Here is a 23,184-nt window from a genome sequence, read left to right as displayed (position 1 = left end):
TTCATGGACTTGTCAGTGTCAGCTTTTTCATTTGATTTTTAATTATTCTTTTTTATTGTCTCAGACTTAAATGCATATATGGTGACAAATTTATAATGCAAATTCTCTTTTAAAGTTCTACAGTACTACTAAGGTTAGAACCATAGTTTATTACATAGTCCCAGTATAAATAAAGCTGTTGGTTCTCCAACAGTCTTTCTTGGTGTTCTGGTGGGTATGGTTGTGATTTTTAAATTCCCATTGACCTTTTGAACAATGTATTGCAGACTTTTGAACAACTATTAGCTTTTGTTGCAGAAGCTGAGCTTGGGGGGGGGTGTGGGTCAATTTGTACAGCGTATTGACATCCTTCAGGGTAAAAAGCTTTTTATGTTGCAAAGTATTAAGGCCAATTTAATTTCAACCGATTGAAATTAAATATCAAATTGATGAAGTTAAGTACTTTATGTCAACGTGGAAACTTTGTCCTTCAGGAGCAAACAGATTATTGGCTTTTGGTGATCTTCATGTTGCTCCAACTAACAGAACTGGATCTCAAGAAGATTTCAGTGGAAGAAAAGGTATGGAAACATCATATCATTCTGGGATTTTTCTAAATAAAGAGTATAAAAAACTGTGCATGGAAATATAGCTTTGTAGTCATTTGGGTGTGACAAATCTCCCAGGTTTCAGCCCCCAAGACAGGCTACAAATTCAGAGATTTTTGCTTTTAAATCCCATTATGTATCTACAGAATTTCTGGAGCAGTTGTGGTATGTAAAAATGCAAAGCTTACCTAAAAGCTTTGTTCGGTGAAGAAGTTTACTTAGCAGCCATTGTTACTCAGTTAGCGAATCTAAACAGGCAACTACATTCACGAAATACTCTGAAGTGGTAACCACTGTGCTACTTCTAAAATACCATTGTTGGGTTTTTTTAGTGTCATGTACAGCAGTGAACTCTGAAAGTTGTAATGATGCTTGTTTCCCATTCTACTCCATACAGCTTTCACTGTAAAGTCGTCTCTCCGAAAAAACCTGCTCAGACTGCTTACAGTAATTTTCTATTCTAATAGAAACCTTTCCCTCTTGTGCCATTTTTACTGTAATTGGTTGCTGCATGTAGTATTTGGGCCCAAGCCATGCTAGAACTGTGAGGATTAACAGCTGCCAATTGGGGTTGGATTTCAGGGAATTATCCTTTAAAAATAATCCTTACAAGAATTCATAACTCCTAACTTTAGCCGCATGAATATTAGGGTTCTTGTTTAATGCCAGGCTCCCTCTATCCTGAACACAGAGAAGGCATGATACCGAGTGTAATTTACCCCACCTACCCGAGATGTTGATCTTACTCTTTGTCTTATGTGACAATCTGTTTTCCTTCCGATAAAGTTTTGAATGTATTAAAGAAATTTTTCCTTCTCTGTGGACTGTAAAAGTAAGCCTGGATGACTGGTTTAGACTAGCACTTAACTTTGGGATGATTGAAGTTATTTCAGAAAATCCTTTCCTCGGGTTATTTTAAGACATCTCCCCCAGCCTCATAAACTCTTTTGTCAAACTCCGTTTGGAGGCAGCAGCTCTTCTGTCTCGCTAACACACCAAATGGGTACACAGAAATGTTGTCATTTAGATCAGAAGTGTAGTTTTGAAGTGAAACTTCCAGTTGCCCAGCTAGCCATGCTCGATTCTCACTGCGGAGTCGTCTTGCAACGTATGACCTAGACTTCTTTTGGACTAACCTTAACCAGATGATGTGCACCAGGATGCACCTAATGCGCTCTTAGCCACTAATTCAGACCAAAGGACCAACAGAGGTAGAGTGAAATGAGCTCCCTTCCCTTACTCCCCCCAAAATAGTGTGGACGTTGGGTCCCGAGTACTGAATGTTTTGCTTTAAAGATCCACTCCTATTGCCTGTGCTAATGTAGGCATGGCTGTCATCGGAGCTTACGGCAGTATTTTGCAGCGGTGTCGGCTTGTTGATACTTGATGGTTTACATGACATGACTCAGTAGTTCCTAACCTGTTTCTGAGTGGGTAGCATTAAGAATACCAAAAAATATACAGCTCATTAGTGGTCAGTACCCTCAATAGAGCTTTCAACAGAATGGATGGAGGGAATCCTTGGAGTCTGAGTGCTCTTCCTCCCAGGAAAGACAGAAATGCATTGTCAGGAGAAAATTGCAGTTTGCTTACTTTGTTAATGCCCATTCTGTTCCTCTTCTGACGAATAAATGAATGGTTTCAGTCCCAAAGGATTTTACTTTGGCATCTTCCACCAGCACTGAGAGGATGCAAATTAATGGATAATTAAAACCTAAGCAAAATTATTTTGCATCTTATGTGGCATCCTGTTTTCTTTCCAGTAAAAGGTTGAATATATTAAAGATAGCGAGCCACGTCTGGCTGCCTTCCATCCATCTATCAATTGCGCTTAAATCCCCTGAAAAGACTGATGTAGTGGAGTGCTCACAGACAACCCAAATACAAAGACTGACCCTCATAAATATGAAGCCATGATTATTCATAGTGAACTGCGAAGCATATTGCAGCTGGAAACAATTACATCACTGCTCTTCTTTCTTTTGCCCCTAAACTGTGGAAACAGGTTGCTGCTGTGAATAAATATGATCCTCCTCCAGAAGTTGTTGCTGCAAAAGATCATATGACTCATGTTATGTATAGCATGCTGCAGCCCCAGAGAATCTTTGACAGGTAAGCTTACCTCCACTTCACACCAGCTCCTGAGGGTGGCACTCAAGTAAAGCAGAATATGTTGTCGTATTCAGAGGGACATTCTTCTGTCCCACTCCCACCTCTAAATTAATCTAATGAAGAGACATTCCACAGTATTCTGGTAGCAGTCTGGAAATTAGGCAAATCTTATTTGGTTGAAATTGATTATGAAATGAAGTTAGTCGTTCACCTCTAAAGTCTGAGACAGATTGTCCACAGCTCCATTTCTTTTAAACAATCTGTTGAAACAGATGGCCGTTTGCACCAGAAATGGAAGATGCAAAATTTCTATCAATACCCAAAGGCAATTTAAAAATCTCTAGAGGAAGAAGAGAGCTGTAAAACATATCTTCCCATTCTGCTTACTCCTTCTCTTCACACTATTGGCATCCCATTGTGAGCAAAATGGCTTTATTTTGTGGCTTTGGGGCACTTTTTATATTCATAAGGTGAAATTTTCAAGTTTGTACTTAGGGAAGTCCAGCGTCTTCTGCCTTTGAGAGGAGATGATGCTGACTGCCGCTTAAAGCACAGAAGGGAGAGGCAAATCAATGCTCTTTTTCCAGTGTTGCCATTGCCATGCCAGGTGACTTCTCTCAGTCTCATTTCTCATCTAGAAAATGGAAATAGCCCTACTTTGCTGCTCTGCAGATGCGTTATGACATTTACTTGATAAATGCTTGGAAAATGCTTTGACATACTCTGATGGAAGATACCATGAAATGTATGTGGCTTATTATTACATTGGCTACAGTGGGCACTGAGATCAACTTTTGTACCCCACGCCCTGTTTTAGCACCATTTTGGACATCTTCATTTGTAATGAGTGACCTGATTTAAGATCCATGATTTAGTAACTCAGAAATGTAAATTTTTAGAATATCTTTATTGCGAGTCTTGTGTTTTCTGGGACTGTCGATGAAAGACAGGAACCATCCCAGTGGTGATGATAGCTCTGAGAATTCTTAACAGCCTATTAAAAAAAAAACCCTGAAGATTTATTTGCTGTTTTGCACGGTTGGAGATCTATTAAAAAAAAAATCACAATAGTTTTACCTAAGGGCGTGGATTTCTTCCGATGCAGACATAGGCTTTCTTTAAATATTTGTTTATCGGACTGTGTATGTGTATCTGCATTGCTGGAAAGAAACAATTCTGTCTTCTGTCAGAGGTATTGTATACACAAACATATAAACATGCAGACCAGCATTTATGGTACTGACCAAAATTGTTAATGATGCATTGAATGTTTGCCCATGCTCAGCTGGAAAGCACACAACACAGTCATTAATGAAATCTTCTTAATGATGATGCGTTACAGTCTTCTACACTATAAAATACCAGATTGGTATAGTTCATTTGCATCTATATTTTTAGATGAGATTAGAATTAATTCTATTTTAGTAATATCTCTATTAAAAATAAAACCTGAAAACAAAGCAAAAAGTTACATCGTTGCATACTCTGCAGTCAGAAAACATTAGAATTAAGTTTCTTACGCCATTCCCTCTCCCTGCGTGCCTTGTGATTCTATCTTTAATTACATGGTAACACACCACTGAACAGTATTATGTGTATTTTTCCCCTACTACAAATGCATGTGACATTTTAAAAGGTAGCTTGATCATAGTTATAACTGCTACACGGGGAGCAGAAATCTCATAACAGAGGGCTCTTCAGTCTATTGGGCAAGTACATGATGAGACTTGGTGTCTGGCTATTGAGGATAAATTCATTCAGAGAAGAAATAGAGCATGCTTATTTTTAACAATGAAGGTAATTAACCATTGGAACAATTTACCAAGGGTACCAAGAAGTCTCCACAACTGGAATGTTTTTAATTAAAATATGCTCTAACAGAACCTCAGGTATCAGGCTTGAAAGAAGAACTAACTCGGGGAAATCCTGTTGCCAGTGTGATGAGGGGAGTCTGAGTAGATGATCACAGTAGTCCCTTCTGGCCTTGAAATCTATTAGTCTTGCGCACAGCGTCTTACTGTGCTCGCCAAAGACAGAGAAAGGTGAAAGATGCACATTAAATGAGCCAAGAACTCTTTACAAGAAAGTGCTTGCGAGTTGTAGGAAAACCAAAACTTTTCAGTTTGTCTTTTGAGAACCAGTAAGTGGTGATGTAATGAAAGACAATATTATGGAAATGTTCTCGTGTTCTTCTAATGAAATAATAAATCCAAGGAATTTGAGGCTACGAGGAATTTGAGCAATGGAAATTTATTTAAGGGAATTTGAATTCCGAGTATAATCATGTCAAGTAATGATATATTGTATCATTACTGGTTATAACACTTCCTCGTAAAAGAAAAGATTACGGAGGAATTCTGCAATTTGCAAGCATGTAACAGGCTCTGTGCATGGAGAAGGAATATATTAAAACTCTGTTGAAGATAAGGGTTCTGTCTTCACAGACCTGCCTTGACATCATTATTCAGAAAGGCATGGCCTTGAGCAAGAATAACCACCTTTCTGCTACCTCTTGATAAATTTTGAATCTCTAGTCACTAAGCATGTTTTGTGGAATTCCCATCTTTGAAAGTGTTCATTTATAATAATGCACTTGCAGTATCCACAGCTGTCACTAATACCTCCTGGGATCATGTTATCTTAAACGGGTCTTTTCCTTACCACAAATGTCAGAAAAGGCAAAGACAGTCTGAACAGCTCAAATAATCAAGAGAGGAGGGAGATATTTCTGGAATTGAACAGAATGTCACAACCAAACAGATTCAAATAAGGATTTTCAAAATGTATTTTTACCTTCTCTGGTATCTTTAATGTATTGTGCTAATAAGCTTATTGTGCTAATATTGTCTAATGTTTTGTAAATGTCACCAATCGGCACGGTAAGTAAAAAAATCCTTAAATCTCCTAAGGGTTCTGCTACTGTCTTGCTTTAAAATAGTCCAGTGGGTGGAACTCTGAACCAGGATCTGGGTTCATTTCACAGTTTAATAACAACACGTATGTACAGACTTGAGACGGTCTCTTCATTTATTAGGTGTATTAGGTGTATCTGTTATTTCTTCTGTGAGAACAGTACTCCACAGAAGAATTAGGAGACCGGATTGCAATATTACCTTAGTGCTTCTGAAGCATCAAGTCCCATTATACACATATAATCTGTTAGGAAATAGAGCTGTTTTGCTGAACCTAAAATAGGACTAAAGCCATTACTTTGAAATCTTTTTCCTTCATGCTTGTGTTGGATGGTTAGCATTATTTGTTATAGAGTTAGTTACTTGTAAGAGAAAAGGTAAAAGAAATATACTCCATTTTCAGGAATTTGTGTTTACCTGTTTTAAATCACATTAAATGGAAGCTTAACACACGTTGGTCGTTGTCTTCCACTTTAAAATTTAAATTTAGTTAAAGCTACTCATTAGTTAAAAATAAGTGGGTTTGAAATTATTTCAACTATTTCTGAGACATTAGCAAGTGGCGTAATCTTAAGATCAAGCTGAGATTTCAAAATGAGAGTCCAAAGCTGGATTCCATTTTTAGCTGTCTCAATAAATTGCTGGACACCCGAAAGTGCAGAAATGCTATTCATTCTAGCATTTAGAGCTGGAAGTGGAAATCTGAGGATCTAACCATCTGCTCAGCATGGAGACAATGGAGGGCTTTGTATTTTTGCAGCACTTTGGGTTCTTTTATTGTCGTGTTCTTTGTGTTCGGTGGAGTTTAAGGATCTCAGTGTTTTTCATTGTATTGAATTGAAGAGTTCTTTACAAATTCCCGCCTTCATCTGGCGAGGCCATGGAAGTCAGCAAGATTAAATGCGGGAGTGCGTAAAGGTTTGTAGGACTGAGTCCAGGTTCATGCTAGGCTTATTATCCTGATCATTAAAATATTACCATCTCTGCGATAGACTTGGAAAACTCTTAAACAAATCCCAGCAACACCGTAACTGCAGAGGGAGCTTTAAAAAAGCCTATAAATCAGAAAAGATTATAGTAGACATAACATTATTCCTTTTGCAAAAGAGACCCAGGGGTCTTTAACGCAGCATTTTGTGCTATTTTTATGTTTAGAGCACATCAAACTGAGCACACGCTTCTCCTGATTTTTGTCTACACTGTGAACAACGTGAATAGTGTGATAGCCAGATGAGAGTGGTTGAAGTGATGATAAAGTCTCTGCAGAAGCTTTATACAAAGTTGCTGAGGACTTCATTTGTAGGTAATGTAACGGCTTCTTGTTTTCCTTTCTTGTAGCACTTTACCTAGTCTTGATGCTCCCTACCCCATGCTGGTATTAGCTGGCCCTCTAGCCTGTGGTAAGAGAGAGCTTACTCATAAGATCTGCAGACAGTTCAACAATTTCTTCAGATATGGGTAAGTTTGCTCCGTAAGTTTAAAAGAACACCAAGCGATCAAGGCTAGGATTGCTGCGGGTTTGTTTTTCGTTTTTAAAGAAGTTAAGAGTTAAAGTCAACCAATAAATGTTCTTTGCCATGCATTTTATTTCTTCCCAGGGCTTGATTGCCTGAAGTCATCAAATACTTCCTTAAAAGAAAAGCTATTTAAATTATCATGTTCTTTTCAAAGGTGAACAGCAAACAAACAAACAAAAATGTCTCATTTAGTGCTCCTTTTATTGATCTGTTCTATCTATGCTCACTAATGCCCCTCAACCTAAGCATCTGTTGAGATATGTATGCATTTCTCTTAATTTTTGTAATGTACCTGCATATAAACACATTAGCATGCATGTGCAGACTGCATCCAGAAGCTAGGAAAGGAAGCAAGTGCAATTGCTGGACTTGTTTATTATCCTGTGAGTAGTGCTCTCAAAGCAAATGGCACTTTTCAGACTTCACCACCTGCTGGGAGGACTAATTCTCCCTCTCTGAAAGGCCTGAATTACAATCCTTACCACCTTGGGCTCCCTGTGTATTTAGCGGAGAGAAACTATCTCTTTCCAAGGGAGATTCAGCCTTTGTGAATCACTCCCCTGAGGTATCTACCTATTTGCAGTGCACGGTAGATAGGCAGTCTGGCTAAGTTAGATCACCACTATCTGTTGCCTAAAATTAGGTGGTGCAAGCTGTTCTTGTCCACCCGTGCCATTTTTTACCGTACCTAACCTTCACAGGTCCTGTAGCACACGCTGTTCGGCACTGCTCTGTACTCCTGTTATATTGTCTCTCCTCTATTTTCCCAAGTTTTTTATTACACAAATTTACCCATTCATTTTTAACCAGACTTTGGCCATAATTTCACATGTGTAGCATTTGCCACAACAGGACCTGGGTCTATATTTGTGCGCTCTTAGGTACTGAAGTGATGGGTTGTAAGAAAGGGCCCATGGGCACGTGCGTATGTGAGGATGATTCCTCAGAGTTCTTAGCATCACAGGACGTGCGTGCCGATGAGATGTCTAGTGGTAGCCGCCTTCTCTAACGTAATACACCACGGTGAAGAAGCCTATGTGTATGTCTGTCTGCTCTGTACTCAGATTATAGCCACTTGCTGGATTAGATCATTAAACTGGCAAGTTGAAAGGACATTTTAAGAAAAGATCTGCGAAGGTTATGTGACTGCAAAATGACTTTTTGCCTTTCTTTAAAGCAACGACTATGTTTTGAAAGACTAGTTTGGAAATTACAAACTAATTGAATACCAATTGAAATTTTCCAAGCACTATGTGGTTTTTTTAAGAGCATTGTTTTTATACTGTGTGTTTTATTTCTTAAAAGTTTTATGCATGAGGGAGAAAAAAAAGGGAGAGAGACAGAATCTTAACAGAGCAGAAAATTGCAACCATAAAGCAAAGTTGTATTTTAATTATTCAGTGGAGATTTAAGCAATTTTATGGCTTACACTTTTAAATTTCAAACATTCCACTCATTAAAAATTTATTTCATGCAAGATACACTGGCAGTTTGAATGTAAACATGGCCTTGCAATTAAAAAGGGTTGTAATGTTTAAAAGCGTTTCAAAAAATAAAGTGAAATTGGACCCTCAAACCATCTGGCTAGTGCTCAGGAATGACCTTTAAAGCTGGATGCGTTCATAATATCTTAAAGAAAATCAGGCCTTTGAAGTGAAATTTTACAGAGTCCACGTGTAGCACGCTGTTCTTATTTGCCACAGCTTGCTGATAAAAAAAAGTGGCACCCTCTAATGCCGTGATAGTTAAGATCTGTCAAGCTCTGCATTATAGACTAAACTTCTTAATGGTTTATAACGCAGCTGCCTTGAATAAATGAACAGAACTGGCCTGGTAGGTGGTATACTAGTAGGTGGTATATTTTCTGCCATATTTTCCAGGACAATCCAGCAGAATTCAAAGAGTTAAAATGGTGGTGGTGGGAATCAATGCCAAAGCTTCACATCACACTTTTGTTCCTGTTATCCTACAATGTAAAAATTAAAAACAAAACCGAAGCAGAAACAAGTAGCAAAATACCATTTCCTAAGATAGAACATGAGCCACTGCATACTTTAATCTAAAATTGCTACGTGCATTGACTTAGCTGGGGTTTTTTGGTTTTGTTTGGGGTTTTTTTTAGTGTTTCATCCTGGTAGTAAGCTCAAATATCTGAAGTTTATCCTGTTGTCCTTATGTGGTGGCAGGCAATTACTTTTCCTGCCTTGTATCCCACTTATCTCCCTAGTTTCAGGATTGTTTCTCCCCTTACTATTAGGGGTGTATTTAAAGGTTGGTCTTTGTATCTCTTTCTTAACCTCACAGTTCAGCTTAACTCCTAGTCTCCTTTTCCATATTTAGGATTCTACTTTATATCATCTACAAGCTGACATAACTGGAAAAAAAATTGTTTCATCATTTCTCTGTTACAGGGTGCTGTGACAGCTTCAGTTCAGGCTGTCCTGGGTTGGGGGGAATTTATAGCCAAAATGTAATGTTACATTTAAACTTTTTTTTTGTATTTACGGGTTAATCTTTCAAATATGCAGCATTAGTGGTATGATTTGCACCTCTTTATATTTCTCATATTTCTTCTTTTCTTAAAAACAAAATGATTTGTAGTATTCTCCCTTTCCCCCCCTCCTGTTCCATAGCTGCTTCTATGATGGAAAACCGGTTATTTCTTTATTATACCATATATCTTCCAGTCCCTGTCACACTACCAGGGCAGCTTACTTTGGTGAAGAAAACAGACTTGATTACTATTTCGTTTCTCAAGAAGCATTTGACAAAATGGTGAACACAGTAAGTATCTGACTGGTATCCTGGTCGGCCTATTTCCTACACCCAGAGTGAACTCAACTTTTCTGTCCGGGTCAGATTTTTTTTTTTTTTCTTAAATATTAAGTTTGTGTCTGGGTGTGCATGCTTATTCACTCAGTTATGTGGCTTAAGTTCATACCCAGAAACCACAAATTCGTTGTATATTTATGGTGTCTTTTCTTCTGTATGCATATAGAGAAACCATTAAATGAGCATAATGGTCAGTAGGAACCTTTAAACAGTAGTATAATGTAGAAATAAATTTATTTCCATATGCAAATATCTACTGTGTGTGTAAGAAAGAAAAACTCTTGAAGTAACTGCCTTTTTTTTTCTTTTTATTTTTTTTTTCTTTTTTCAAAATCTTCCTGCAACCCTGCAGGGAATGCAGTCTTTTAAAGTTTAGCAAATTCACCCTAAAGGCATTGTGTTTCTCTCTGAAGGCAGTGTGCCTCCAGCTACTGTTTCTGATGCCTTTTGCTGCCTGCAATAAAACCTTGGCTTGAAAAGCCACAACAGAGCTCGTTATTTGTACGTACACAAACAGGGGAGCCAACACAGTCGTAAGCAACTGATCTGGTCCTTAATGACAACTCTCAGTAATCAAGTAGTTTAATTTTAAAAGAATATAACCTGCTTATAACCCTCTAGACATACTACTGGGAACCAAAGTTTCAGTTGTCAGGTTTTAACTTTGAAATTTCTTGGCCAATTATACATTCTCCTTGCAGATTTGTTTCTGTCCTCTCTTTTCTTTGACATCTTCTATTTTATATGGCATGGCTATATGGTTTGATGTAATGTCAGAAGAAGGATGCCCCTTGCTTTAGATCTTGCTTTCTTTGCAGCGTGAATGTATAACCAATGAAAGCTGTAACCTGTCAGCAGCTTGTTTTCAAGACACTGGTCTTTTATTATCCATGAACAATGGAGAAGCCCGTACCCTGCAGGACTGGCTCTGTGCTCTTCCCTGCAAATTTTGTGTTCCCATTGGCCTCATTATCATTGATGATCTAGGCAGGAGAAACTTTGTAGGGAAAGAAAGCAAGGAAGTCCAGAGTGATTATGCTCCTTTAAGGAAGTTGTTTCCCTTAAAATATTTCCTTTGTCATTATACTTGCTGTTTTGAATTTCAGGGGAAGTTTATAGCAACCTTTAAATACAGTGGCTATTACTACGGACTTGGAAGAGACACTGTAGAATCCATTGCCAGAGAGGGTCTTGCAACCTGTGTTCACTTAGAAATAGAGGTAAGGATTACTTACTGCCTAACCATTTTTGAAGGAGTCATTCTGTGAGAACTGTCCTGGGGAGGAATTCATGCAGATGACTAAGGTTTGTTTCAGCTGCCTAGACATAGCCATTTAGTGACACAAGAGACATCCTATGGCCTTCTGCCCAGCCTACAGCTGCTGCTGATACAGTTGAACTAGTTGTGTGGGCTGCATTACAGTCACTGGAGATAGGCAGAGTTGTCTGGTCAGATAAACTGCATTTTTAACTCTACTGCCTGTATCAAGTAGCTCTCCGTTGTCTATACGTGAACCACACCACTCCCTTTATAGACACCCACGTTTAGTCAGATAGATCCTTCCACTGGCTTCTTAAAATTTCCTGGCCCATTTTTTCAATCTTCAGCAGCTTCATCTCCCCGCCACATCACCAGTACTTTCCGTTACAGTATCCTCAGCTTTTCAACCATCTGCTTTCCACCCATCTGCAGCTGACAGTGGGGCTAGTCTAGAGCTGCACACCTACTGATCGCCCCTAAAAGAACGCCATGCTTCTCCTTTGCTGATGAAGCAATGGAGGATGCATGCAGGCCTGAGGCAATATTTTGGGCAGAACTATTAAAAGATATAATCTCTTTGAGGGATTACTTTACCATCTCTGAGATTTGTCAGGTGAACCTGCACAGATCGCAGAATCTCAGAAGTCTTGCTGCGTTAAGAAACTAGGTCACAAACAAAGTGTCAAAACCTATCTATCGGAATCCCAAAAGAATAACTTTTTAGCTAATTTTCTAATTATATACTTCTCATTATCTTAGATCAAGATTTACTAGCTAGGGGTTGAGGTGACAAAAAGGAAAGCCATGCTACGTTTCCTTCCAAATTCTTTCTACCAGATAAGCTCCACCTGTACGAGCTTCCAAAATGAAGGACTTCACAGAGTGCCCAGAATGTGATACTGAGTCTTCCTGGGTTTCACTGTGTTTGTAGGGCTCGGCTCTACCTCTGGGGGATTACTACAAGTTAACAGACACTACTACACTCCATGATAGATTGGGGGAAAAAATAATAGATACAAAAAAGAAGTGTAGGAGATTGCAGTGCTAACATCGGATCCGAAGTTGTGCATCCAGAGTGAGCGGAATAACTAGGGAGACTTGAGCGAAAATTGATACTAAATTTAATTAATTTTAGGATGATTATTTTGTTTGTGAAACTGATGATTGAAAAACTAGTTTTCAGTTAAGCACCTTAGTGTTCAGAAGGAGTTTTAGTCCCCTTTGGCCCACATAAGTCTGTACACGTTTACTGGCTTGCATATAAACGTACAAATAACAGAATAGCAGCATGTTAGTGCTAAAAAATTAGTAGCTCCTTGCTCAAATGGTCCACAATTTAATGCTGCAATCCTGCTCTTAAGTGCCTGTAACTTGACTGATATTAAACAGCAGATTAATAACTTAATCTCTGCGTAGTTCCATTTCCTCCTTTTCCTCAGTCTTGTGAGAACTGTGAATCACCCTCAGTCTCCACTGATTGCAGCAGGCATCGCATGTGTTTGTTGTCTTGCCAGACAGACCCTAAGTTGACAAAGGAAGAAAAATAGGAGAAGATTAAAAGGCACCCCATTCCATCATATTTAAAGCTGTCAATTCTTCACAAAGTAGATGTGTTATGAAATAATTTAGGAGAAAGAACTTAATGGAACGTCGTGTTTATTCATAAGGAGGTTAACCCAGCGACATAGGCAGCGACCGTAACTTATACTGGGTATTACCGAAGCTACTGTCATGGACAGACAGCTAAGAAACTCCTTTGTCACTGAAGTTTCAAGATCCCATAGTAATTATGCATAGTCTTGTATCACTGTGGACTCTGCTAGCAGATGAGAAACAATAATGGTGAGTTATGTATCCGAATAGAAGTTATCGAAGTCCATTATCTTCTGTGAGGCTCATAACAAAAGTGATTCAGCACTATTAAAAGAAATTTTAATTATGGTCTGTGGGCTGAGACTAAAAATTTAAAGCTGCCTATTCCCTTTAATCTAGAGTATATCTTTCACTGATAAAGGAGACTGACACAAATTTTAAAAGTGAAATCTTGCTGAGTCTACGCTTCCAGTTCGTGAAGCTGCTGCAGTTCTACACACAGTTATGTGTTGGAATAAGCACATTTGCAGGGCTTTCTCTTTGCCTGTGTAGTCACCGATACCTGCAGAGCAAGTGGAGGAGCTGCACGTTCCAACCAAGGGTGTAGCGGCAGAGTGGCCAGTGTGTCTCATTATGCTTCCAGAAGTCTAAGTACACCTTGTCTCCTGCCAAAGACCACTCTCTCTTGCACTTGTTGCTGGTTGCCCAGTCATTCAGGCTGGGGAGTAAAAGGAAGCAGAATGTAACACTGGTCACGTCTTTTCTATAACCCCATGCTGTTCACTGAAAAAACTGAGGTGCTTTAGCTATATTAAATGAATGGATGTCTTCAACTTAGATAGTCCTTTGATCTTTCTTGACCTCATATGCAAATTCAGGAAACTCAATTTTTACTTTATTTATTTATTTATTTTATTTTCCAAATATCTTTTTGGTTTCAAACTGTCAGCTCCTGTATTCTCCCCTTTTTTTTTTTATTTTAAGGTCACTTTCCTTATACTCTCTTTATTTCATATTAGACAGTTGCTCATCCTCTTGTCTCTGTACAACAAATTTATTGGACGCACCAGAAGCTTTGACCTGGGGGTGCTGGTTGACAGCTGCCTGAACGTGAGCCAGCAGTGTGCTCAGGTGGCCAAGAGGGCCAATGGCATCCTGGCCTGTATCAGGAATAGTGTGGCCAGCAGGAGCAGGGAGGTGATGGTGCTCCTGTACTGGGCACTGGTGAGGCCGCCCCTCGAGTGCTGTGCTCAGCGCTGGGCCCCTCACCCCAAGAAGGCCATGGAGGGTCTGGAGCGTGGCCAGAGCAGGGCAGCGAGGCTGGGGCAGGGGCTGGAGCCCAAGGCTGGGGAGGAGCGGCTGGGGGAGCTGGGGGGGCTCAGCCTGGAGAAAAGGAGGCTGAGGGGAGCCCTCATCGCTCTCTGCAACTGCCTGAAAGGAGGTTGTAGCGAGGTGGGGGTCAGCCTCTTCTCCCCAGTAACAAGGGATAGGATGAGAGGAAACGGCCTCAAGCTGCGCCAGGGGAGGTTTAGGTTGGATATTAGGAAAAACTTCTTCACCAAAAGGGTGGTCAAGCATTGGCCCAGGCTGCCCAGGGAAATGGTTGAGTCTCCATCCCTGGAGGTATTTAAAGAACAGACGGAGGTGGTGCTCGAGGACATGGTATAGATGGACTTGGCAGTGCTGGGTTAACGGTTGGACTCGATGATCTTAAGGGTCTTTTCCAACCTTGACGATTCTATGATTCTATGATTCTTTCTGTATCTCTTCCTTTTTTCTCCTCGCTCATCCCAGACTACTGGTGGGCTGCCGGCCTGTTCCTATGTGGTTCTGGGACATACAAATAATTTGTTACGTTATTTCTTGATCAGAAAGAGAACTTTTTTTCATGGTGCAACTTCATATAAGGAGGGTGTTACTAGGCTGGAATGTGGGTCTGCTTTCTGCTGGCTTTCCAATCTCTGAGTAATTACAGGCCTAGCTGAAAGTAGGTGGGCACACAGCTGGATGCAGAAATTTCTGTGCCACAAATTCTCCCCTTTAGCTTTCACCAAAATGAATAGGGTTTTCCCCAGAATCACTCCCTGAAATATTGAGAATGGATCAAAGTACTGTTCCATACTTAGAATGCTGCAACGAGGAAAAAAAAATCTAGTAAGTGTTCAGCCTATTATTGGTTTTTGCATGATTTTGCTTGTATTTGACTATATTTTAGAATTATTCTAGAGAAGCCCAGCTTTAAGGATGTGACGGTCAGTTCTGATGAAGTAATGAACAGTGCTCAGATCTGATGATACATTAGTCCCTCCCTGTTCCTACCCAGTTTAGTGAAGAAGGTGTATCATGCCTCAATGACAATGAAGCAAGCTTCCCTACGTTTACTACAGTGCAATAATGTGCATGGTCTCACTTAACTTTGGATAATTTGTTCATCACCAGACACTACAATGGTGGTCGGCCTGATTTGTTGGGGTTTTTTTTCACAATCATCATTAAGCACCCAAAATGATCATTTTTATATATGTGATATTATATATATGTTCATTTATATAAAAGTAAAGCCAAGAATTTATTGGTAGTATGATGGAAATTTTAACTGTCTAATTTAAGAATCATCATTAGTCTAGCTCTAATTATTACAGAAAAAGGAAGAATAATAATGCATTTAGAGTACTTACATACTGAAAAATTCCCAATAATAATAATAATACAACGAAAATTGTAACGCATGCTTCTTGGTTTCTGTCTATCCGTTTTGCTGGTGGTGTGCTCACCCTTTCGCTGCTCCTTTGGGTTCTAAGGTCAGTGGTTTTGCTCTGGTGTTGTCGTTGCGGGGGGATGTTACAGCAAGTTGTCAACATCTGAGCCCTTTGCTGGGAGGATATGCATGTTGGTAGTTTCTTCTTTCTCCTCCCAGGAGCCTCTTGGGGTCATTTGTGTATGTTTGCTAACACACGTTCACACCTTTCTCTTTCTTCATTGGTCTGCAGCTCCAGGTTACATATGAATTCATAGAATCAGAGTCACTTAGGTTGGAAAAGACCTTTAAGATCATCAGGTCCAACCATTAACCTAACACTGCCAAGCCCACCATTAAACCATGTCCCTCAGCACCACATCCACACGTCCTCCAGGGATGGGGACTCAACCACTGCCCTGGGCAGCCTGGGCCAGGGCCTGACAGCCCTTTCGGGGAAGACATTTTTCCTAATATCCAATCTAAACCTGCCCTGGCGCAGCTTGAGGCCGTTCCCTCTCGTCCTGTTGCTTGCTACCTCGCAGAAGAGACCGACCCCCCCGGCTCCAGCCTCCTTTCAGGCAGTTGCAGAGAGCGATGAGGGCTCCCCTCAGCCTCCTTTTCTCCAGGCTGAGCCCCCCCAGCTCCCCCAGCCGCTCCTCCCCAGCCTTGGGCTCCAGCCCCTGCCCCAGCCTCGCTGCCCTGCTCTGGCCACGCTCCAGCCCCTCCATGGCCGCCTTGGGGTGAGGGGCCCAACATTGAACACAGGATTCGAGGGGCGGCCTCACCAGTGCCCAGCACAGGGGCACCATCACCTCCCTGCTCCTGCTGGCCACACTATTCCTGATACAAGAACTCATGATATATGGTGCCCTTTATGTATGTTAGATACGAATTCTTCTTGCTGCCCCTAAAAGCAGCTTTGTCCAGGTCCAGGCCTTTGTTTTTTAACTGACCATTACGTTTATAGTTGTGAGGTGTCTACTGTCAAGGCTGTGCCCCATCTCTTATAATCCCGTGCCTGTAGTCCCCTACATTGTGTCCTGTGTTTCCGCTTTCAAGGTCTCTGCTATCGTGCCAGGCCTGTATTTATCTACACTATGTTGTTATGTTGAGTCATAAATATTCGACCTGGAACAACTGTTTGTTGCTGCTATCCATATAAAACTACGGTTGTACCACACAAAGATAAACAAAAGTAGAACAATTAGATATGGACACTTGGTCAACAAGAGAAATTGCTGTCACAGCTGAACCAAGGAAAAGAAAGTTACAGCCAAGTCAAGAAAAGTTCAGAGCGAGCAGGACGAGCCTCAGTCCTCAGGCCTTGAAGACTCAGTACAACTCCTATGGCAACGGCAATACCATATTGCAGGGCTACGTGGTTACAATATTGTTTTATATCTAGGTAGAGTGAGAGGGAGAAAAGATTCTTCAAAGTATGAGCTGGTGCAAAGGAGAGCTATCGGAAATTCAGGATTGGTACAATTACCTTCATCGTTTAATAAGACCTTGTCCTTAAGTCCTAGCATGCAGGTCTCCTTTTTCAGATCTAGCTGAAATGCTTATAGGCGTTTGCAGTCCTCAAATTAGTGGCAACCGGTGCCGTTGTACTTACAGCAGAGTTGATGCAAGGCACGTGTAAATGTTTCCTAGTCTGCTATACTAGAAGTCCTATGCAAGATAGTTTATTGCTGATAAAAATACACTGCAAGCTGCTCCAGCAAAATAAATATGACTGCATCTTGATGGAGTTGCATACTTTCACTTAGAAAAATATGTCAGCTGAGGAAAAAATGGTCAGTGTGTTCATAGTGGAAAGCTAGGGGCCAAGGTGGCGAGGCAGGGGAGTTGTGCTGTGTGTCAGTACAATGGTGTGAGCCAGTGATACCCACATCTAGAATAACCAGGTCCTGATGTAATGGGAAGGAGGGAGAAGGAGGAAAAGCTGTTAACTGGTGGGTATGAGAAGTATGATGCTTTAAATCACTGTGGAATTTGACTAAAAGGATTCTTTCAAAGTGTGTTTAGAATAAAGTTATACTATTCTTCCAACACTTTCCACATGTAGCTTTAGGGCACTTCGCCTTGAACTTGCCTGTTTTGTAACGTTGGATGCTAGATCTTGAGACCTCTAGATTGGATACAGGTTTCCAGTACTGCTTTCACCGTAATTTGTGATAAATACAGAGTTGACCTAAACTCAGCTCCAAGTTCAACAGGCACTCAGTTTCAGGAACAAAACGTTGCGTTTCTCTGCTTAATTTTAAAGGGTGTGCGTAGCTTGAAAAATACCTACTTTAAACCCAGATATATCCTGTTAGTACCAATGAACAAAGAAAAATATGAGGGACATTTGCGGAGGAAAGGATTATTCAGCAGGCCAGAGATTGAAGAGGCAGTCTCCAGAGTGGACATGTACATCAAAATAAGTCAGGATTTTCCAGGATACTTTGATGCAGTAGTCAACACAGGTAAGTTAATCTCTTTCATACTATAAATCTGACTTTTAATGTCAGACCAATAGATGGACTGAAGCTGCTATGCAAACAAAGCCACTGGCTAATACTAAACTAAGGATGACAAATGATTTGATGATCAGCATAACAGTTTAAACTATCCCTTAATTGATTTTCCCAGTTAATTCTTGTCCCAGGACCCCAAAAGCTCTGAAGATCTGTCAGGGCTGAATTACCCTGCTATGCCCAAGTTGTGCTTTAAGCCCACCTAGAAAGCGAAGCAACCATTGAACTCAGCAGCACGCTTGTTAAGTATTGTCTCCTATGAGAATATTAAACTGATCTGTGCTAAGTGTCTGTTGGTTTCTGGGCAGAGTTCAGAGGTGCTTTTGATCTAACAGACCTAATTATCTCTGGGCAGGCGAGGCTTTTCTCGAGTGTTGAAACGATAGCTGATGTGCAGTCTGGCAACGTCTCACCGTAAAGAGGAGGCTGCTGCAAAGCTTTTCCTCGTAGGACTCTTAGGCTTAGTAACTTGCTTAAGTCCCCCAGCCTGAAACAAGGAATGTGAGGGTGGTACATAATTCATTAAAACAAACGTTTGCTTCTTGGTATTTAGGAATTGAGGATAGCAGGTGGTAGAGAAGAATCCTGTTCTAGTTCGTTCTGTGCCCTTTTGTGGAGGTGATTTTTGTGGTTCACCACAGTAATGGTAGAATATATCATTGTGATATGAAATATTGTATTTGTAGTTATTGTCGAGGGCATATGGAGCTTACAATTTAAATATAGCATTAAAGAAATAAAACACAGTAACCCAAATTGCAGAAGGAAAATATTTAGGCAAGTGCAGAAACTGAGATGAATTTCAGATTATTTTCTTGAATGTACTGTTTATGAAGATGAAGATTTTTCTCCCAAAGAGATGAGCTGGATGAGTTAAGAATGCATTTCTGTGTCAAACTTCTGTGATTTGTAACTTCGTACTGATGAAAGCTTGGATTTTTTCATTACGTATCCTTTCTCTCCACCGTGAAATGCATATCCCTTTCTGCAGATGAATTGGATGAGGCGTTCACAGAGCTGAGTTTCCTCGTAAAGGCATACCTGGGTTTGGAGCCACCTGCAGCTTTTGATAGCATTCAGGACTTGAATAGCAGAGCAGGAGCAGGTACTGTGTCTGGGCACATGCTACTGCTGTTTTAATCAGCAGAGTATTCCTACTTATTTGTTACAAGAATTGAAATCTGTGAATGACGCAACCTGTGAGACTGGGTCTCCTGGGCTGATTCCTCCCTGGGATCTGAATCTTTAATGGCGATCTTTCCAGGTACTTTACATCACTGTGCGCCCTGAGGCAATAAAATGCAGCAAGTGAGCTGCCTGACTTTTCTGAGGGTACTTTTGGGCTGAGGATCTCCCATTGATTCCAGATGAATCACAAGCGAGATATGTATTCGTGGCTGAGAGCTTTGTGCTTATCAAACTGTTGAGCAACAAGAAAATGCCATGGCACTGAGACCTTACTTTACTCTCTTCTGCAGGATAGCCAGAAGCATGAAGAGGTATACGAAAACCAGGACAGTAAGATGAGTGAAGGCAACTTATAAATTCACTCCAAGTGCTTTTGGGGCTACCCACTGCAGGGTAAACTCAAATGATCCATAGTGTGTTTAACAGAAGACTTTTAGCCCTTGAATGACTAAGGCTGGAGCCTCATGATCACTTCCAGCTAATCCAACTGCATGCTGCTGCAAAAAGTGGTCATGCCCAACTTACCTCTCCTGCCAATGCATTTCTAGTCTGCTCGTTGCTCTCGTTCTTCTGATTGTGCAGTCATTTGTAATCTACATCAGGGAATGGTTCCATCCAAAAACTAACCTAGGAAAAAACCCCACCAACTTTCAGACAGATCGACTCCTTGATCAAACTCATCGTGCAGCTATAGAATTGGCTCAAGGAGGGAAGAGTAGGGGAGAAGAGCTTCATGGCTGCCTGTGGAGGAAGAAAGGAGCACTACTCTTGTCAGAGGCGGCATAGCTAAGAGTAGCGTAACCCTTGAATTTATTCCAGACAGGGCAGGTTACCAGCTGGGCTGAAAGCAGAATATGATCTCTCAAATACCAGAGAAAAAGAAATAAGAAACAGACATTATGGTAGTAAGATGTTGCACAACAGGGACTAACAAGAAGCTTGTTTATGTGAAGTCTTTCCTCTGACTCCAAGAGCCTCCGTGGGTTATGGCTGTCTTGGTTAGATCCATTGCAACAGGAGGGTTAATGAGATTCCTAAGTAACACAGAGCCAATATTTATGACCTTCTGTGTGGCTCAGAAGGCTGCAAAAAAAGTAGCTGAAGGGAGGGCAAAAATGTCTGAAATGTTAATGAAGGATAGCGTAAAATTCATCAGTTCATCATTTCAAGTAATTTTCTATCCTGAAAGAATTAATAAATACTGATTTCCCAGTGGACAAGAAAAAAGCTTCTACACATATTGTGGCATCTCCGTGCTACAGCAGTGGGGACCTGTCTGAAGAATCTTATTTAATCTTAAACTATGTAGATTTTATTGTCATTTCCAGAGCTTCCATATTTGTTTGAAGTGAGAAAGATGACTTCCTTGCCTTATTTACTGTAATATTGTTACTTACTTGTCTTAAAAACGCTGGAGATGTTTTGTCCTGAGAGGCAACAAAACCCACCAAACCCTAACTAGATTATCAGGAAAGAAGAAAAAGGGGGAGGATTAAAGAGAAAAGATTTTTATATTATCATGGTATTTTTGAATATGTATCTGAAGTTCCTTTAAAGGACTTTGTTTGTATTCCTCAGCAGTTCTGAGTTTTTTCAGTGAGCCGACTTGTCACTAGTTACAGAAACTTCATTAATAGTACTAGATTTTGGTAACTCTGCTGTCCATAAAGTAACTTTTAAATTTACTATGCACCATTAAATTCATTTAGAGCTTCGTTTATAGGTGTTTAAATAAATTTAACTATCCTATTTCTAGAGATCAGCTTTTCTTATGGACTGTGTGAAATAATTTATTTTAAAAAACTTGCCCCAAGGTTGTCTTTAATATGGACGTTTTTAGTAAGATAGTAGCAGGGGGAAGATGGGTTGTGTGAGATTATGATAGGTTATTAATTCTTTTTTTAATGAACTGCTGTGCAAGATCTTTTGCTCATGTGCAGAGTAAAAGTACCGGGAGAAAATAGATAAGTTCTTTTTAAAAACTTTTTATAGCAGAAGTATAATACATTTCAGAGCTGATAATGCTTTGTACTTGCATTAGCAGCTTTCATCCACGGAACTCAGTACTTTACAACTATTAATTATATCTCACAGCAGTCCTGTGGAGTATGTGTTACTATTTGTATTTTACAAACGAGGAAAGGGACATTTATGTCAAAGACTGACTGTTTGTGATGGTGGGCACCAGAAATCCCACTGAAGTGTTGACGGTGTGAAGCTCTGCACCTCTGAAGGTTGGGCTCTATACTTACGCAATGTCAAAGTGAGCAGTCTACTGTGCCTGAAACAGAACCCACCGATCTCAAGTCTCATCAACTCTGTTCTTAACACCAGATCTTCTGGCAGCTACAAGCCAGCAGTATATAATGGCTATGCTGAGAGTCATCTGATGGCTGTTGAAACTTTTTTATGAAGGCAGATACTAAGAAAAATAACCATATTTAGTATATGAACATGCATATGGATGGGATGTCTTTTCGCCTTTCATCTACCACCTTTGTATGTGACTTCGTAGGTTGTGAGCTCTTGTGCTTTGATATGACACACAGTACAATTACACTTTTCTTATGACTGGATTTCTGCAAAGACTGCCATGTACCAATATCTGTAAGAATTTTTCATAGAATCACAGAATGCTTTGGGATGGAAGGGACCTTTAAAGGCCATCCAGTCCATCCCCCCTGCCATGGGCAGGGACATCTTCAACTACATGAGGTTGCTCAGAGCCCCGTCCAGCCTGGCCTTGAATGTTTCCAAGGATGGGGCATCTACCACCTCTCTGGGCAACTCGTTCCATTGTTTTACTACTCTCATTGTAAAAAATTTCTTCCTTATATCTAGTCTGAATCTCCCCTCTTTTAGTATAAAACCGTTACCCCTTGTCCTATCGCTATTAGCCCTGCTAAAAAGTCTGTCCCCATCTTTCTCGTAAGCCCCCTTCAAGTATTGAAAGGCCAATACTACTTTCTGTGACTTAATTTCATATTTAGATACCATTTTATAGACAGGATAAATCCCAGTTTACAGATTTTTCAAATTTGAAAAAAATGGGTTTGGAAAAAGAAAGTTAGTTGTGTCTTCATCCTTCTGGCTTGCAGTCATGTTTGATTCCTTGCAGTCCAGCAGTGGTGCAAGCCTTTGGATTTCTGTTCACAGAAATCCGATAAATAACAGAAGAAAAGGTGCCCCGCTTCAACTCCCCGTCACATTCTAAGAGCTCTGAGAAGGTTAAAACTTCTAAGTAGGTAGACTGTAATTAGCTTAGAGGTCGTAACAGTGGTGCATATCAGAGCATCCGTAACAAAATGAGCTCATTTACACATGGTTAAGCACCTCTTCCTAGTCAGGTGGGTTTTTTTAGATTTTTCATAACTTTAATTTGCCTCACTATTCAGGGGGGATAAATTTGTTATATCTGTGAAGTACTTGGAAGGTTTATAAGCTTTTGGGGAACTGCGTAGTTTATATCCTTTATAACTTTCACAGTTATCTTTTGCGAATCCAGAATTGTGCCAAAAGCCAGCTGACGATAGTTGCAAATTACTGATTTCTTTCTGCTTGCTGTGAGCAAAGTGGTGTTCAGAATATTTTTGTTGAGGAGTGTCTTTCCCATACTAGGTTCAAGAATACGGATCTTACAAGAGCAAAGATTGTCACCCGGTGGAGTAATCACTGGAACTACTCGGTCTTCGTCTGTCAATGAGTTCTTGGACTCTTCTGCCAAAAAATATCCAGAAGGCATCTCGGACAAACTTGCTGCACAACTGGGCTCTCTGGTAAGCAGCATCTACTCTAACCTTAGACAGAAATGATAAGTTGTATGCAAAAAATACATGTTAGTCAGAGCTTTCTTTCTCCAGAGAAGATTGACGCCTGTTCTCTGGCCATCTTTCATTTCAACAATATTTACCAGTTCCCCA

At 40.3% G+C, this 23,184-nt stretch overlaps 1 protein-coding gene across 5 annotated transcripts in view; it reads left to right on the top strand.

Annotated features, from left to right (window-relative positions):
* LRGUK (leucine rich repeats and guanylate kinase domain containing) overlaps positions 1 to 23,184 on the top strand; it is a 53,738-nt gene that overhangs the window by 14,523 nt on the left and 16,031 nt on the right. For 3 of the 5 annotated variants that reach the window (XR_015706498.1, XM_087765799.1, XM_087765798.1), the window contains exons 9-16: positions 474 to 560; positions 2,593 to 2,699; positions 6,950 to 7,069; positions 9,762 to 9,912; positions 11,067 to 11,180; positions 17,824 to 18,025; positions 19,068 to 19,181; positions 22,883 to 23,040. Coding sequence is in view for 4 of the 5 variants with exons in the window: in XM_087765799.1 (XP_087621925.1) it covers positions 474 to 560; positions 2,593 to 2,699; positions 6,950 to 7,069; positions 9,762 to 9,912; positions 11,067 to 11,180; positions 17,824 to 18,025; positions 19,068 to 19,181; positions 22,883 to 23,040 (1,053 nt within the window). In the remaining variant the exon portion in view is untranslated. The remainder of the gene's footprint in view (positions 1 to 473; positions 561 to 2,592; positions 2,700 to 6,949; positions 7,070 to 9,761; positions 9,913 to 11,066; positions 11,181 to 17,823; positions 18,026 to 19,067; positions 19,182 to 22,882; positions 23,041 to 23,184) is intronic. The other 2 variants (XM_087765802.1, XM_087765800.1) reach the window with 1 other exon arrangement.

This window comes from Nipponia nippon, unplaced genomic scaffold (genome assembly GCF_047370975.1).
Source record: "Nipponia nippon isolate SJK-2023a ecotype South Korea unplaced genomic scaffold, ASM4737097v1 scaffold_3, whole genome shotgun sequence".
Taxonomy (NCBI): Eukaryota; Metazoa; Chordata; class Aves; order Pelecaniformes; family Threskiornithidae; genus Nipponia; species Nipponia nippon.
Note: the sequence above shows the minus strand (reverse complement) of the source record. Positions and strands in the feature narration are given on the sequence as shown.